Source organism: Ascaphus truei, chromosome 2, assembly GCF_040206685.1.
Source record: "Ascaphus truei isolate aAscTru1 chromosome 2, aAscTru1.hap1, whole genome shotgun sequence".
Lineage (NCBI taxonomy): Eukaryota > Metazoa > Chordata > Amphibia > Anura > Ascaphidae > Ascaphus > Ascaphus truei.
This window is the reverse complement of record NC_134484.1, coordinates 232,965,352-232,985,066: the sequence shown is the minus strand read 5'-3', so window position 1 is coordinate 232,985,066 and position 19,715 is coordinate 232,965,352. Positions and strand designations below refer to the sequence as shown.

General features: G+C 40.5%; 1 protein-coding gene across 1 annotated transcript in view; it reads left to right on the top strand.

The window, feature by feature from the left end:
• Positions 1 to 19,715, top strand: part of MOCOS (molybdenum cofactor sulfurase) — a 510,054-nt gene that overhangs the window by 161,654 nt on the left and 328,685 nt on the right. The window contains exon 4 of the mRNA XM_075585954.1: positions 1,259 to 1,900. Coding sequence (XP_075442069.1) covers positions 1,259 to 1,900 — 642 coding nt within the window. The remainder of the gene's footprint in view (positions 1 to 1,258; positions 1,901 to 19,715) is intronic.

Here is a 19,715-nt window from a genome sequence, read left to right as displayed (position 1 = left end):
GAAAAACTAACTCGCCTGATTCATTCATCTGATTCATTGTGTCTTATTCTGGAGTTCTCTTTATTTGTAGTTAATACCTTCTCTCCAGAAAGTAGTACCATACATTATTCTCCTATAATAAATTATAAATCTGTACAGAACCGGCATACATGTTGTTTTACATTACACTTGATCCTCTTTTGAGTTCAGTGGGACCAACTGTGATTTCAATGGCATCTGTGATTTCTCAGCAAAATGTATAACTTCAACTGGCTGGGGCATGATTAATCATATTATTCATTTAATCTCTGGAATTTTTACTATTACAAAATAAATATGTTTTCGTTACACTTTATTTAAATTTTTTGGTGCTACGTTGTGATTCCACTTGGATAGTTTTGCCTTCCGATTCCTTGAAAGTCTTTGCCCATAATTTTCATTGTTGCAGGATAAAGCTGGGAAACCTGTGTTAAATAAGAAGGACAGAGCTATTATACAAATTAAACTGGTCTGTCAGTATGTTTATATTCAGCCAAAAGCTTCTTTTTTTTTTAAATCAGGGATTTTCACATTTTGTGAATTCCTTCTGGAATTTTATAGCATAGTATTTTTTCTGATGGAATGTATCATCTTTTGCTTGTTCATATGCCACATGCAACCCTTTGGATACAATATGGATAAAACACATAAAAGACAATGGACATAGGGGAAACCATGAAGATGTAAGCTAACAGTACTTGTACTATGTGTGTACTGATGTGTGTAGTTATCTCGTGAAATATAATAATAATAACTTTATTTCATATAGCACTATTCTCCCAATGGGACACAAAGCTTCTCACTTTCAGTAGTGCACAGTTCAGAACACAAATGATTTTTTACAGACAGATTAATTTGCTCAAAAGAGCTTACAACCTATTTTTTCGGTGTGTGAGGCATATGGAAATAAACTGACTTGCCGAAGGCCAGTGTCACTGTTTTCAGAGTTAGTGTCTTTACTCACTGAGCCATTCTAATACATTTAATGGCATACTAGTGATGATAGTGATAATTTTTTTCTGTATGAGTTTTCCATTCTTGGTGTACTTTAGTCAACAAATACTGTATAACCAATGACAGTCATTTCAAACATTATTGCTTTGTCTCAAACTTTAAAGGGCATATTGGAGGTTAAGACAAATCTATAGCCAGATTGAATTGCTTTTCATTTCAGCATATACAATTTCTAAACATTGCAATGGAAGTTACAACTCCTGTTCTTTTTTTCTCTTTTTTGCAGGATATTGCAACATTTTAATACAACTGCTGAAGATTACACAGTCATCTTTACAGCGGGAAGTACAGCAGCACTTAAACTAGTAGCAGAGATATTCCCATGGGCACCTCAAAGTTCAGATGACCCAGGCAGTCAATTTTACTACTTGACTGATAATCACACCTCAGTAGTTGGTATAAGAGGGATAACTACAATGATAAATGTATCCAGTGTTCCCGTTAGACCAGATGAAATGATATCATCAGAGATCCAAATATCCGCACCTGAACATCAGAATCACAGAACATCTCACCTCTTCTGTTATCCAGCGCAAAGCAATTTTTCAGGTATTAAGTATCCCCTCTCTTGGGTAGACAAGATCAAATCTGGAAAAATGCTTCCCAACAAAACCCCAGGGAATTGGTTTGTGCTACTGGATGCAGCTTCATATGTCAGTACTTCTCCATTAGACTTAGCATCCTATCAACCGGATTTTATCCCCATTTCATTTTATAAAATCTTTGGATTTCCAAGTGGCTTAGGTGCTTTAGTTTTATCTAACCGGATTACCCCTCTTCTAAAGAAGACATATTTCGGAGGAGGAACGGCATCAGCTTATCTCCCTGGAGAGGAATTCTATATACCAAGAGAATCAATATCTGGAAGGTAATGGCACCTGTATTAACTTTATAACATCATATTCACAATTAGATTATATACTTGCAATGGAAATAAATATGAGTGAACAGAGAAAAATAATGATGTTCTTATATTATATATATTTGTGTTTATTGAGTTGTTCATGTATATATATATATATATATATATATATATATATATATATATATATATATATATATATAAAATATATGTAAGATGCCAGTATATTCAGAAGCAGAAATTGCATCATACATATAATAACAACCAACCTACTGCCATATGCATCTAATCAAGTGTTCTTTATATGTATTACAATTGCCACTACTATTTTTTTGCTAGGCAAAAAAAAAAGTGTTTCTATTCCACTAATGTGCTATTTATTAGTATGTTCTGAAAAAGGTGCAGTTAATCTGCCTATTTGTCCTTACATTTTTAAAGAACAAAAACAAAAACATAAACATACCAAATTAAAAAATAAAGCAGAATGCAAAAAAAAAAAGTGGTAAAACAAATGTGTACAGGTTGTGGCTTTGCGACCAGTCATTTCATTCTGCATCTAGACAACATTAAAATGAATAACAGGTACACTTTTGCTATCACTGTGGCACATATTTAATAAACAATAAGGAACACAAAAGAATCACAAGTAACGATGGACAATAGAGGTTGGAACGATGTCTTTGTTAGGCTAAGTTAATGTTAATGCTAGAAATAGGGGGACGACTGAATAGGCTTTTTATAGGCTCAGATGTTCTGAGCTCTGTTAGTCTATTTAATATAGCGTTAACCTAAGTTAATATCACGTTGATCGTAATGCTGTATTCACCAAGGAAAAATAACGTTAACACCGTTTCACTAACCTAAACAGTATATAGTTAATTATAGCCGCAGATAGAAAAATCATATGTAAACAAACCATACGTATACCCCATTTACTTAGTGTAGTTAAAAGTTAAACAGGAATTTAATGTTACTTTATATAAGTCATACCTAACCGTGGTGTTAGTTTTGATTTATGATAAAGTGAAATAACTAGAATAGCAGATACAAGTTCATAAAATACATTTGTTTCTACTTTTTAATATAATAACCCCTTTGTAGCCTGAGTGGCCAGTTAGTCATGGGCAACCGTCTACTATGTGACATAAAGATGTACAACATACCTTAACACTTCACTAACTACCCCCCATACATAACAGAGTATAGTGAGCTAGGAAACACACAGTAGGGGAGTTAGCATAGAGCCTTGGATGATTACTTTGCAGGAACATCTCAGGATAACAGTTTAGAAGGCAAGAAAAGGAACGTAGAACCAGTGGTTTAATTTTTTTCCAAATTGGAAAGGTGAAGGATGTTACAAAGGAAATGTTGATCTGCAGTAGCATTTGAGAAAGAGCAGTAGATGAGAGTTTTGAGGAGCAGGGGCATTGGGATACCTGTAAACAACTCACTACTGTACATGTTTGATGTCTGATTTGAATGCATCTCAGCAGTAGTTTCAAGCATTTGTGTTGTCTTTTTGGGACATTAAAGGGGGGGGGTCTGACTTTTGAAGATGTCGTTCTATCTGGAAACTATGTTCAATTTTTAATGTATACCGTAACTCTTAGATACTGTAGATCAGTTAGGGAAAGGGTCTCTTGTTTAATGAAAGTGTTTAGGACGCCAATATATCTGTCCACCCAGTATAAGAAAAACAATGTTGTTTTTAAGGAAAGTTCAAAGGAAAATACTTACTTTTGGTGCATGGTTGGGGGGGGGGGGGGTGAACCAGTAATGATTGTTTTCAGTTCAAAGAGGTTTCATTTTGTTTGAAATATGTGACTATTATGGTACAGGTTTATGGAACATGCTCCTTTAAAATCGGGGCAATTACAAAGTACTGTAAATCCATTTGGGTCCAGAGATGAATGGTAAGATAAATTGATCGTTGGAATTCATGTTTATTCAAGTGGTATGTGATGCTATGTTTTGTTTTTCTTTTATATTGAGATGGCAGTGTATGCAGTGTGTTAGAAATGTCTTTGCGATGTAAAACCCAGGAATTAGGTTACCAGTTCAAATCAGCAGACTTTTATTATTCTTCAATCAGCTTCAGCGTTAGTATAGATATTATATGATACTTCTGTTAGACTTCAATATCTAAGAAGGTAGTTACTTATGCTATATTCAAAGTGATTCTTATACTCCTCAGAACAAAGAGATATACATCACTTATCTTAACGAACTCCTTTTGCTGACTAAAACCTTCTTGTTTTTTAGTACCATGTTGTATTTACTCGGTACTACACCAAATTGCCAAAGGCAAAATTCCACTCGGTCTTCAATATAAGTAGTTTAATACAGCAAAAAAATCTAACGTTTCGACTGCAAATGCAGTCTTTCTCAAGGTGAGATCTGACAAACAATACACAATAATCCCTTAATATACCCCCCAACTCACCCTTCTAAGTCACTGTAGGTGATGACTGGCGCGAAAATCGGAGTATCAATGATGTCACTGCCGCAACAGACAACCACGCATGTGTAGTATACCTCACACACAGTGTGGGACCAACATCAGTGTAAAGGCAGTCAAAGCATGGGCAACACGTCATCCCACTACGATCATAATGGCCACTCCTCCTATGCAGTGTAGGCAGGCAACCAATCCCATACGTTTGTGGCTGTAGAGCTACTATTGGCGGAAGAGGCCACCATGGGGAATTGCCAGTACTACGAGCATACAGCAGAAGTCCGCGCATGCGCAGAACTAGCCACAACATATTGAGAATCCCATGCATGCATCAAACCCTCCCACGCAGCCACTACAAAGCAATAACTCCCCTAAAAAGGCACAAGAACCTACCAAATAGATAAACAAACCCAAACATAATAGAGAGTAAAGCTAGCCACAACAGCATATTGCAGTGACTCCAAAAAGGCAGAAAAAACCCCAAGAAAAGGAAAAAAACAAAGAACCAATTTCCAGCACCCAGGTATCATAAATAGAGGGTAAATAACCTTTAAAACCAATAATACACAACATATATATACCAATGGTGTTTATACAAGTGGTACAGTGCAACTTATGAAACATGATACACAATAAGAACCCAAAAGACAATGACAAACAACATAAACAAAAATGGACATAAATCACACACAGAAGTGTCACCATGACTGAACTCTAATAAGGCATACTCAAACATCAAATCCTCCAAAATTCAGATACATTAACAAACAAATAAACATGACAGGAGATCAATTGACGCAGGTCCATCATAAAAGTGCACAATCACCGCATGTCAAGGAAACATTTACGGTTCAATGGTTTGTTGAGACCACTTCAATAATAGTCTTAAGATGAAATATCCAATAAGCCTCCCTTCTAAGGAGCGCAGTGTCTCTATCCAAAGCCCCCTTAAATGGGGGTACGACCTCAATGCCCATAACTCTCAATGATGCAATCGGATGCCTATGCTGCACACAATGGTGTACTAATGCTGTGGGGTCAGTACCCTTCTTGATGACACTTTTATGCTCAATAAACCTCTTTTATAACATTCTACACCAAATTGCCATCAGCAAGCATCTGTCTAGGAATGTTAGGAACTTACGTTATAACTAAAATGTCTTTGTTTCAAGTTGCCCATAAGAGAAAAGCAACTTAAAACATTTTAACCTAATAAGTGAAAAAAAAAATATATATATATATATATATATATTTATATTTTATATTATACTTCTGTTAGTCTTCAATATCTAAGAAGGTAGTTACTTATGCTACATTCAATGTGATTCTTATACTCCTCAGAAATATATATATATATATATGAAAAAAGAATATTCTGCTGCGCTCACTTTGGTATGGGAATATCAGATTGGAAATGTATGATTAATAACAATTTTGCCCGTGTGGCCTCAAAATACAAACTACACAGAACAGAACCACAAACAAACAATGACAAACAGACCGGGGAACACAAAAAGGGAAAAGAGTGCCCCACAAATGATTCCAATAGCAGATGGAGCCGGAACCAGTGCTGTAGGGACGCCGCTGCCAGTCTTCAGAAATAGCCACTTTCTCCTTAACACTACAAAACAAGAAAACAGCGCGGCTCCCATAGCATAATACTGCAAATAAATTTTAATAATTGCCCAATGCTCAGATTACGGCTTCTCACAATTTAAAAATATTAACAAGCAAGGATCTCACTAAGGTGGAGACTTCACCTGTTCCTCCGTTGCATACACCAGGTCCACATGTATGAATAACGCCAGACCTCTGCCACAGACCGGGAACCAGGAGCATGCGTCCACACTAGTTCACTTCCTGGTCGAAGTCTCGCAATAGCAGTCGCGGGTGTGTGCAGCATGCAACATATAGTATATCATACCCACGTGGTAGAAACGTCACAGGAGGAGTATATTGATCGGGATAGAGTATAGAAGTCCACAATAGATAAAGGAATCCTTGACTTGGCTTTGCCCTACGTGTTTCGTCGCGACATGCGCCTTCCTCAGAGGAAGGTGTGCAGCACTCAGTGTGTTTCTTAAATAGCCCAGTTCTTGATTGTTTGATTGATTGATTGGTTAAAAGGCTTCACCCTGGTGCTGCAGCTCTAAAATAATTATTCAAATAATTGTACATCTGCTTAAGGAGGGGAATACTAGAATGGGGATAGGACACTCAACAATATGCTACAATAACAAAAACAAATCATCGTAAAAAATGTAACACAGGTATTAACAATAAAACATGTGAGAATCAATCATAGATGACATCATAATCATCATCTGGGAAGGAGAGGAGTTGGAACTTTTCAACATTCTCCAATCCTTTAACGTTAATGAGATGGGATTGGAATTCACATTTGAGATCCAGCCTAGACAAATTACGTTTTTGGATATTGTATTATACGTTACAGATGGTGGGGATGATCGAATATTAACTAAAACCCATATCAAAGAAGTGTCAGTTAATGGTTATCTCCATGCATCGAGTAACCGTCACAGTAAATGGCTGGAAAATATACCAAAAAGTCAGTCCTATCGGATCAAAAGGAACTGCTCGTCTCGGCAGGATTTTGAAGTACAGGGACAAGAGCTAGTTTCCAAATTTACTGCTAAAGGTTACAATAAATAGTATGTTACAGCTAAGAGATATCGCTAAAAGCCACTCCTGGGTTTTTACTCAACCCTTTGGTAATTTTCCTTGTGGACGTACAAGATGTCTTACTTGTAAACATCTTGTTACTGGCAAGGAATTCTGCTCGTTTTCCGACCATAAAGAATATGAGGTGAAGGGCAAAATCAATTGTCTTTCCACCTTTTAATATATCTCATATTTTGCTCTTGTGGTCCCCAATATGTGGGTGGGACCACACGCACTATGAGTACTAGGTTCCTAGAACACAGGAGAAACGTTATTAAAGGGAACCTAGCTCATAGCCTCTCCAGACACTTCTCACAGCATCACGACAGAGATCCCTCTTCTATGACCATCAAGGGTCTGGAATGTGTGTCATTGACTCTTCTGGGGGAGATAGATTCAGGAGGTTGTGCCTTAGGGAGACCTTCTGGATGTACACATTGGACAACACTGTCCCCCAGGGGTTTCAATGAATACATAGACACCAGCACACTTATTTAACATTGTGCTCCCTTTTAGGGGGCTCTGCTGTTATTATCTTTAGGGGACTCTGCCTTTTTGTCTGTTGGCCTCACGATCCAGAGCACTCTATAGACTATAAAATGTAGTAATCAATGTATATTGTAGGCGAATGTATATTTACTACAGTATATATTTCACATTTATATTTTTTATATATTTTTATATTTTATATATATTCTTTATTTGAATTAGATGCTATGCTTTTTAAAGAGTATTTTATTATATTGATAGATTATTTTAAAACTGCAATATGCTCTAAGAGCAATTATTTGTTCTTTTTAGTCATTTTAATAACTTTTATGCAAACATATTGCACACAAATGGATACTATTGAATGATGGTTGTCCAATATGGTATGTTCTCAATTAGTTCTGAATCGAGTTTTCTCAACACCTATTCTCTCCTAGACCCTCTACAATCTGGCTTCCGCACTGCTCACTCCACGGAAACAGCCGTCACTAAAATAACTGACGACCTCCATGCTGCCAAAGACAGAGGTCATTACACTCTGCTCATATTACTCGACATCTCTGCAGCATTTGACACCGTGGACCACCCTCTTCTCCTTCACATTCTCCATACTCTTGGTATTCGGAACAAAGCTCTATCCTGGATCTCATCCTACCTCTCCCATCGTACTTTCAGTGTCTCTTCTGCTAACACTTCCTCCTCCTCCTCTATTGATCTCTCTGTGGGGGTACCCCAGGGCTCTGTCCTGGGACCTCTTCTCTTTTCTCTGTATACACTCTCTCTTGGTGACCTAATAACATCTTTTGAGTTTAATTATCACCTCTATGCTGACGACACACAAATATACTTTTCAACACCCGACCTTACACCTGCTGTACAAACCAAAGTTTCTGAATGTCTCTCTGCTATATCATCCTGGATGGCCCTGCGCCACCTTAAACTCAGCATGGCTAAAACAGAGCTCCTCATACTTCCTCCCAAACCTGGCCCTACTACCTCCTTCCACATTACTGTTGGAACTACGATCATTCACCCAGTAGCCCAAGCATGCTGCCTAGGGGTCACACTCGACTCCTCTCTCACATTCGCCCCTCACATTCAAAAAATTTCTAAAACCTGTCGCTTTTCCCCATGCAATATAACAAAGATACGCCCTTTCCTCTGTTGCTTGACTGCTAAAACTCTGACTCAGGCCCTCATTCTCTCCCGTCTTGATTACTGTAACCTCCTGCTGTCCGGCCTTCCTGCCTCTCACCTGTCTCCCCTACAATCTAAACGCTGCTGCCAGAATCACTCTACTCTTTCCGAGATCTGTCTCAGCATCTCCCCTCATGAAATCCCTCTCCTGGCTTCCAGTCAAATCCTGCATCTCACCCTCCATTCTTCTCCTCACTTTTAAAGCTTTATACTCTTCTGCCCCTGCTTACATCTCAGCCCTAATTTCTCGTTATGCACCATCCAGACTCTTGCGTTCTTCTCAAGGATGTCTTCTTTCTACCCCCTTTGTATCTAAAGCCCTCTCCCGCCTTAAACCTTTTTCATTGACTGCCCCACACCTCTGGAATGCCCTTCCCCTCAGTACCCGACTAGCACCCTCTCTATCCGCCTTTAAGACCCAACTTAAGACACACTTGCTTAAAGAAGCATATGAATAGCACTGTGGATATTCTGAACACATGATACATAAAGCTTGGCCCCCTGCAGACGCACTTACCAGAACTCCCTCCTACTGTCTCTGTACATTCTCCCTAACTACCAATTAGACTGCAAGTTCCTCGGGGCAGGGACTCCTCTTCCTTAATGTCTAAAGCACTTATTCCCATGATCTGTTATTTATATTATCTGTTTTTTATTTGATTACCACGTGTATTACTGCTGTGAAGCGCTATGTACATTAATGGCGCTATTTAAATAAAGACATACAATACAATACAATACAAGTTGGACGAATTGGTGTTGTATTTATCTTGGGACAATTTGGTCACTAATATTAACCCCTATAAGTATACCATATGTTACTTGTAACACCATTCGTCCAACAAATTCAGAGCTATAGAGCATAAAAAATATTTTTGCACAACCAATATGATTATTTATTTATCTATCTGTATAATACAGGGTTTTGTCAATGAGGTATTTATAAGCCAATCTATATTGCATCCGTCACCTAATGATACTCTATTATAGGAGAAGTATTGATTGTCACATGTTTTATTGTTAATACCTGTTTTACGTTTTTTTTTTTCAACTTCAAGATTTTTATTGGGTTTCACAACAGGTACACTATGCCACATCCCATAATAAAACAATTTGAAACCCCCCGAGGTTTACCCTTTTCGCTCTCACAATCAAGGGTAAGATCACTCAAAAGCAGTAAGGGACTTACAACATGCACTCACAGGACTAGACAAACCTGACTCACCTGTTTTACGTTTTTTATGATGATTTGTTTTTGTTATTGTAGCATATTGTTGAGTGTCCCATCCCCATTCTAGTATTCCCCTACTTTAAGCAGATGTACAATTATTTGAAAAATTATTTTAGAGCTTCAGCATCAGGGTGTAGCCTTTTAACCAATCAATCAAGAACTGGGCTATTTAAGAAACACACTGAGTGCTGCACATTTCTCTGAGGAAGTTGCATGGCGCGACGAAACGCTTAGGGCAAAGCCAAGCCAAGGATTCCTTTATCTATTGTGGACTTCTATACTCTATCCCGATCAATATACTTCTCCTGTGATGTTTCTACCACTTGGGTATGATATACTTTATGTTGCATGCTGCACACGCCCGCGACTGCTATCACGAGACTTCGACCAGGAAGTGAATTAGTGTGGATGCACGCTCCTGGTTCCCGGTCTGTGGCAGAGGTCTGGTGTATTCATTCACGTGGAACTGGTGTATGCAACGGAGGTACGGGTGAAGTCTACACCTTAGTGATATCCTTGATTGTTATTATTTTTAAATTGTGAGTGGCCGTATTCTGAGCATTGGGCAATTATTAAAATTTATTTGCAGTATTATGCTATGGGAGCCGCGCTGTCTAGGACAAATTTTCTTGGACTTTAGTTACAGTTTGAATTTGTTTCAGTGAACTTCATGAGTCAGTGTTGGCACTGGTGGATTCACACCCTATATTACAGCTTGGTCTAATATGTTGATAAGATATTATGCTCTCCACTAAATCTGTAAAGTGTTGCCTTGTCATCCTTCAATATAAGAATCAAGTTGCAGACCCTTTAGTGATGTGAAATTCATATTCACACTTTATTAGTTATTTTGTTCCTTCTTGTGCTGCTACATTGTATTATTACTGCACTTTGGATGCTTTCATGATATCTTTTATATGTTTTGAGCATGGATATAAGTGTATTTGCATGTACACACATAACAACTTTCTCCAGCACCACTGATATAATTCAAGTGCAAGCTTTTGATGTTCTGCATTCATATTTGTAACTCCTCTTTTTATGTGATTCATATCCTTTCGGTGTCCACTTTGTCCACACTGTTGTGGCCTGTTCAACCTTTGTAATTATGCATGAGATGTGCTAATAATAATTACTATATACAATCCCTCCTCTGAGGTAGCACGATCTTTAATACTGTCTCTTTAATGAGGACAGGACCAATATGTGTCTAGTGCGCATGCGCATGATGCTATCCCCTATACAGGGTAAGTCCTGCTACAGGGACCTATTTCAACTGAGCCGCGCATGCGCATTTGACATATAGTGATTTCTCTATTAGTCTGTGCGCCGACACGGAGCGACATGGGGATGTATTGGACGATTCCCCATGTCGTCATGCGTATGCGCAGCTCCATGATAGGGGACTCACTAGCCAGTACTGACCTCTCCTGCTGGGGAGGGCGTCCCTCAGGCACAGATTTTCTTTGGCCTATGCTAGTCAGCTGGGAGTCATACAGCAGGGCATCGGGTAATTCCCGATGACGCAACGCGCATGCGCAAATGCTCTGTGTAGGGAAGGTCTTGCCAGGAGTGCCCTCTCGAGAGGGGGAGGGCGTCTCTTAAACATTCAAACATGATTGGGTCCTTCTCCGTTATTGCTTCTTCAGATACACGCAGTGAGTACGTTTACCATACACACTCCTGTTAGCTATCTAGTAATTAGGCACAGTGCAAACTTTTATCAGGTGTTGACACTTAGGGCTTCATTATAGATCCTTTTTAAGTAAGCATGTTATCCTGCCTACCTCACCACTCCCAGTAGAAGGCATCTGGCCGAAACGCGTAGGAGTGGGTGGTGTAGGCAGGATCCCTTGGTTTGTCCCCCCTCAGGGACACGTTATCATGGTTTAAGGTTTTTTGTTCCTTACCTCCTTCATGATTTTGCTGCATGTCCGACTTTTAGGTGTCTTTAGACCATGAGTATACAGGCTTTTTGAAGTGTGCCCTTTGGCCCTATATCTTTGGCTTCATCACATATTTATGCATTGCATTTGTAGAGATTATCTCAGAGATTCCTTAGGGAGAGCATGCTATGATATTTTGTGTTTGACCCCTTGACCACGGCCACTTCCTGTTTTCCCTGCTTGATTGTCTGTATTTAGCATATCTATTTGTCAGGAATATTTCAGCACACCTTTTGTCTGATGTGAGATGGCTTTTCTCATGTTTTGTATTTGAAATTGGGAGGTTTGTGTTCAGACCAACGTACAAGGGATCCATGCCTTGTTTTAAACTTTTTCTCTGCTTTCTTTTAATTCTTGTTTTGTGACAGCCATTCAATAAAGATGTTTTGATATATGTACTACCCTGGTATACTAGAGTGCTATTGTGTGAGGCTCTTTCTGCTCTTTCTCTCATACCACATAACCTGGCCCTTATAGCACCACTGACTTATTACCTAATATTTACTTTAAGTCAGTATATAGTTACATTTATTTTTCTTGTGGATGCGGGATCTGCCTTTTCTCTTAATATATATATATATATATATATATATATATATATATATATATATATATATATATATATATATGACAAAAAAAGAAAGCGCCTGATCCTAGTGTAATATGAAACATACACATTTAATTCCAATATTAGGTCCAACAAATTTAAACTCACAAACAAATGTGAAATAAAAGCATATAATGAGTACACTCATTCGCCAACCGCCAAACGCCAAAACTGCTCCGCTCACACGTTTCTCCCTTCTTTTGTGGAATCCAAGCTCTTCTTAGCCACCATCCAGCATGGGCCTTGAGGAACGTTCAGTCTCTCCCAGTATAACCCGGAAGTCCACCGCTGTTTGCAGCAACTCTAGATGGGAGGATCGAGGCTGTGACCTCGTGAGGGCACGGGGGAGGGGGCAAGAGTTCGCCGATATGTAACGGCATGACCGACAGTCCCGGCAGCAGGCATGGTGGGAATGAATATATTATCAGTAGCTCACACTATACTGACTTTCCCAACGCGTTTCTTCACACTAATGGTGATTTCTTCAGGGGAAACACAACAGTCAATACGTCATACCATTTATATTTGTGTAAACCAATCAGCCACGATCTTGACTGACTGGCCAATTAGTTAACACATGAAAATAATTAATGAATGATAAATGATAAAGCTAAGGAGGCAACAATCCTATGTAATACTTTGTCTAAAATATACGACTTAAAAAATCTTAGTATTGGAACATGATTTATACACAATAATTGTAAAATACATAAATAAATACAAAAACAGTACCATATACAGTACTCAGTCATGTCCCCATCCATAATATAGATAGTAAATATATGGTACTGTTTTTGTATTTATTTATGTATTTTACGATTATTGGAATTGTGCAGGTCCTGTGTGTGTGGACAGCAAGTTAAAACATTTCTGTCTAAATACAAGTTAAAAAACACACAACAACCTCCCGATCCACGTCCCAGGCACTGATCTTAAAAACATGCAAAACAGAATATTTCAATTCATTTGGCAGGGCAAAAGACCCCGAGTCGCCAGGTCGGTCCTGATGGCTGCAAGATCTAGGGGAGGTATGGGGGTTCCGGACATACACAGATATTACCTAGCTGCACAGCTCAAGCAGGTGGTGATGTGGAATTCTGACCCGACCCGTTGTAGTTGGGTAGAGATAGAGACTCGATGTGCCAAAATGCCTTCTCTGCAAGCCTGCCTCTGGAGCCTGGACAGAGGAGAGGGTCATACACACAACCTGAAACTTCAGGCCTCCCGTTTCACATGGGACGTCTGGTCTCGTTGTAAATACAAATATGGCCTTACTACCAAAAGCTCCCAATTGACCCCCATTCTCAACAATCCAAAGTTCCCCCCGGGATGTGGATCTAAACTGTTCGAACAATACAGCACAAGGGGTATAGAGGCGATTGCGGATCTTCTGAGCCTGGGGAGGCTTCTGAGCTTCCAAGAGGTAAGGACCAAATATAAAATTAAAGAATTGGACACATTTAAATATCTCCAAATTAGAAACTTTATTAGGACAACATGTCCTCTCCCAGAATACCCCACTCTCACATCATTTGAGCTTCTTTGCGAGACAAAGACCCACCAGAAGGGTCTAATCTCTGATATATACGGGGCTCTAGAGCGTTCCTCGACCCCAAAAGAACATGACTATATGCTCAAATGGGCAGCTGACCTGAACACGGTTATAGGCAGAGAGACTTGGGAAGAAATCTGGGAGACAGCCTCGGAGACCTCCCTATGCACTACAATAAAGGAAAATATCTACAAAATTATGTTTGGCTGGTATCTTACCCCAGCACGATTAAACCAAATCTACCCTCTGGCTTCAGATCAATGTTGGAGAGGCTGTGGTCATAGAGGGGACATGGTCCATATCTGGTGGACCTGTCCAGAAATTATTAAGTACTGGGCCAAGGTCCAAATTTTAATAAAAGAGGTCACCGACCTAGAAGTGCCTATCGAACCACTGACCTACCTGCTGGCTGCACCATTGAAGGACATTGTCCGGCCAGTCAGGAAATTGATCTCCTTCATTATGACCGCGGCTCGTTGCTGTATTGCGGCCTCCTGGAGGAAGACAACTACGCCAGCACTAGGAACAATTAGGAAAAGAGTAGAAGAGGTAATGACTATGGAGAGGCTCACAGCCATTGTCCGACAAAAACTGCCTGCACACGAGGATATCTGGGATCCCTGGATCTCCCACAATAGGACCAGACAACCACACCAAACGAACCAGACCCTGGTTACCCCACCATAGGTGCTCAAACACAACCCTAGAGGCCATTCCCCTAATCAGTCAGATGGGTCTTCCCCCCCTTCCTACCCCTCCCCCCCTCTCTACCGTCCCCCCCCCCCTTCTTTACCTCCTCAGTCCCCCCCCTCTGCCTTCCCTCTTCGAAGGCCCCCCTCCCTTTTCCTACGGGCAACGGCGGTTGCCTAACTGTTTTTCCCCCAAAAAATCTGCGGATTCAAAAATGTTAGGCTTATGTGAACTAAGCCACTGTATGTTTATATGAATGCCTAATAAAACTGTTTGGAAAAAAAAAAAAAAAAAACACACAACAACATCTTCTTTATTTAAGTACCGCAGGTCACACATGTACAATACAGTTCAGCACAACAGTATGGTCTTACCTGTGATTAAAAAAATTCTTTATTCATAAAATACAGTATAAAAAACACAACATCTACTTTATTAAAGAAACATACAATATACAGTACAGTGGGATGGTGTGCAAAACAGTCAGTCAGGCCTGCACCACTACAGTCCTCGAGGGCAGCAGACAGGCCCGGTTTTCAGGATAACCTTGAAAACCGTGCCTGTTTGCGGCCCTCAGGGACTGGAATTGTGCAGGTCCTGTGTGTGTGTGTACAGCAAGTTAAAACATTTCTATATAAATACAAGTTAAAAAACACACAACAACATCTTCTTTATTTATGTACAGCAGGTCAAAACATGTACAGTACAGCACAGTTCAGCACAACAGTATGGTCTTACAGTTCCCGTTATTAATCCAGAAAGTCCACCACATTGTCCGTCCATGGCCGATTTCTTGCATGGCGCAAAACGCCATTAATGCAGTCTCGAACGCCTTTCATTACAGGATCTGTAATTGGATAAAAGTGCCGCATTTCATCCAGAATGTTCTTTCTGAAATTGGCAGGAAGCGCCTTCTTTACGCGATTTCCGTCGTAGTTCACTTTGAAGGCCCAGTCGCAGAAGAACGAGTAGGGAACATGGGGCTTAAAAAGTAACAAGGCATACTTGTGGGTTGCCCCCTCACTCATCACCCTATACTTCTCCCTAAGCGCCGGTGTCAGATCGTGCAGTGTGATGTCAGGCACCATATCGATGCGAGCGAATGTAGGTCTTCTGCAAGCGGGTGTGCTTGAGGCGACGGGCGATGGTAGGTTGTCTAGGAGGAAGCTTTCCTCCGGTCTTGGTCGCCGTGTTGTCTCCTGTCGTGGTCTTGACGGGGTTGTCATGTCCTCCTCAACGGCATACATGTACACTACATCTTCTGGTGGAGGAGGTGCGCTTGGTAATGGAAGGGGGTTGATGCTCCCATTCATCTCATCAATGTCACCCCCCTGCTCCAGCGTCGGGGAAACAGGGGCATTAACACCGAGCAAACGATGTATACCCGCTATGTCAGCCTTATCTTCTCCATCCGTCGATCCATCCGTTGATCCATATCTAGCATCCATTGATCCATATGTAGCATTGCCTCCAGAAGAAGATCTATCTTTGCTAGCACAAAAGAGTTCCCGGGGAGATTCACACTTATCCCATCAGCATCCGGTCTAACGAGCTGCTTCTTGTGCATGGCGTGTGGACATCTGGGTGGATGGGTACAACGGAGGATGAGATGGGGGTTCCATGGAGAGAAGCGGCAGCGACATCGAAGAATGGTGGAGGAGGTGACCTGTGGATATCCGGTAGAGGAGAAGCGGCAGCGTCGTCGAAGAGGGATGGAGAAAGTGACCTTTGGATTTCCGGGCGAGAAGCAGAGTCGAGAAGCAGAAGCTAAGAGCAAAGGAGAAAGTGAACCGTGGATTTCAGAGGCGGCAGCGTCGTCGGATAGAACCGGAGAAGATGTCCTGTGGGTTTCCGGGAGGGCGGCGACAGCGTCGAGGACGAGGGGTGGAGAAGACGGGCTGAAGATTTCCGGGACAGCGGCGGCAGAGTTGTCGAAGTGTATGGGAGGTGGTGGTCTGCGGGTTCGATGGATTTGCTGCCAATCGTTTTGCGTCGAGAGTACATCACCGTATATCTTCTTGACATAATAAGGCTGACGTCTATGAAAACCCTTAGCCTTTGGGGTCAGCAGAAGGTTTTCTTTATTGGCCTTAGACTGTCGCTTTTGCCTTGGCGTGGAAATGAAACCGCCTTTTGCTTTTTTTGCCTGACAGGCACGGCAGAGGCGAGAGGGTTCCTGCGTCCGTAGAATCGCGGTTGCTCCATGGAAGCAGGTGGCACAATGCAGTACAGTATCTGGACAAGGGCAAGTTCATATAAAGATCGAGTGGTGGGCTATGCAAAGTGTGTAACCTTTTATGCATGGCGGCGAGGTACAGGTGCTGAAAGTGGGTGTACTCTAATGTAAGTCATTACTGTATAAATACACCATCCATTTTGTGGATTCACTGCACATTGAATACACATCGACTAAACATCGAATATACATTCTTGTGTTTGTATTTTTTTCTACTCGAAGCAATGGTTGTTAAAAGATTTCCAAGGATCTCAGCATGCGAATTAAGGAGATGTACACGAGCGGACACCGAATTTCTGCTATCCAACGCTGGTTAGCTACTTCTGGCCTCGTTGTGCCAGCAACCACCGTGAGCTATCATGCACACGGAAAAAACAGAGAACGCAAAAGGGCACCAAGGGTAACTAACGCGTAAGTATATTTATAAAACTTTGATAAAAAAATTTGATCCAAAAATGTACTGTGCATCTACATTTCTGTATCTAATATTTTTGTTTTATATTACAACAGTATATATGTTTTGTATATTTATATTACAACAGTGTATATATTTCGTATATTTATATTACAACAGTGTATATATTTTTTATATTTATATTACAACAGTCTATATATTTTGTATATTTATATTTATATTACAACAGTGTATATATTTTGTATATTTATAATACAACAGTATATATATTTTGTATATTTATATTTATATTTCAACAGTTTTATATTGCTGCATACTGTATTATTAGAATAATATATTGTATCCTCTTGATCTACTCTCTTTTTAAAAAAATGTTACTTACCGGAATGTTTTTCTTTACATTGTAGGGCGACAACTCTTCTGGTGGACAAAATAAGTGAGGAGAATGATGAGAGGAGTGCATTAAGGGTCAAATGCACTCTGCAGGAAAATCACAATCTCGCTGTATCCAAGACCAGCCTCAAGAAGATGAGACGCAGCGTTGGATGGAAATATGGACGTGTGAGGTTAGTACTGGACAGTACAGGAGGTAAAAGTGTTGTTTAGGAAACTGTACTGTACCGCTAAAATTATTTATTCCTTGTCATTACAGAGCGTACCACATGATACGGGACGCAAACAAAATCAAAAGAGTGGTCCAGGCCCAGGCATGGATCGACAGTGGGGAAACTTTCCAGGATTGCATCTTCACTGACGAGTCTACTGTGTCACTGGAGAGATTTGCAAGATTTGCATCCCACAAAAAAGGCCGCATATCTTTGAAGCCGTGGCCAAAACACCCCGTGAAGCTGCATGTGTGGGGTGCCATCTCTAGGCGTGGACCAGGATGACTATTGTGCAGTTTTTTGAGCACTTTTCTTTTCTTGCTATAGGAATCATGAATAAAGCTTTCTTCCAAGACAACACTGTCCCTGAGATAGAGCAATACATCACACGCAAGTTCCCGAATGGTCACCGCTTCTACCAGGACAACGATCCGATGCTCCCGGAAGAAGCCTTTTCAGGCGAAACGGCCGTCGAGCAGAGCTGTGACAGCACCCCTACCTCTTCCTGACCCGTGTGCTGCATTGTTATCCTCCAGATTTTTCTTTGTTCTACTGCTGATGCCTGAGCAAGGGACGCAAGGGACGCTGGTCTGTATTGGGATTCCCCTACTGCCCTGCTTATTCTTCATCTGCAGTGTGTTTTGTCCCTGGGTTGCTTTATCCTGACCCCTGCTTATCCTCAGTATTATCTCACCATTGAGGACAAATCTTGAGTGCTACCAGTGCACTATTTGGACTCCATCCCTTGGCTGTTCAATCCATAGGTGCAGCACCAAGCTGGCATCAGTTTATTCATCTCATTTGCAGCACTTTGCAGGGTCATTTGTACTTATATCTGAGTGGCTTTGTTTACATTATTTATGATCTTTCTCCTAGCCAGTTAGGTATTCATGCTGTGTGTTTTATTATGCTTATTATTACACCCATTAACCGTGCCTTTCATGTTTATGTTACTTCATGCAATATTCTGAGTACATTTCTCATCCTTGCTGCTTGGCTAGCAGGCATTTGAGGTATTACTATCTTTCATGTGGTCTGGTTTGTTTAATTCCTTTTTTAGATCGGCCGATCTTAGTTTCATTATTGGGGGAACTATTCTTTCCCCTGGTTTTGTTATGCCATATTTGAACCTTTATGTATTGGTTTTCAACAGACCTTCATGTGATTTGGTGCATAATCCATGTGACTTGGTGCTATATTTATAACCGCATTTACGCACAGCAATTTATTATGTGGTAGTTGTTTGGGTCTGTCTTGTGTGTTTTTTTATTTCTCATTGCTAATAAAGTACATTTTTTCATTTTTCATTAGATATTGTTTGAGTGCACCTTTTTGACCCTTCTTTTTTCTTTTCATGTTTCATACATTTTGTGGGTCGGTAGCACCACCAGAGGGTTATTTTTTACCTTGACCACTGGTTATCCCATTAATTCGACCATTTAGGGGTGATTTGACTGCGGCACCTATTTTGTGTTTTAATCTATATATATATATATATATGTAGCGGTCATGTAAAATGCCTACAGTCATCTCTCCTGTTGGCAGTAAGGCCTGGTAAGTGTGGGCATGCCAGCAGTAATTATGGAGGTTTCCCCTCACACCCTGGTGGGGTGCCCTGTGTATGGCTGGGACTGGTCACATGCTCTGACTCCATGGTTAGTGATGTCAGAGGTGTGTCAGCCTCAGAAGCTTACATAAGGCACAGCACTGTGTCTA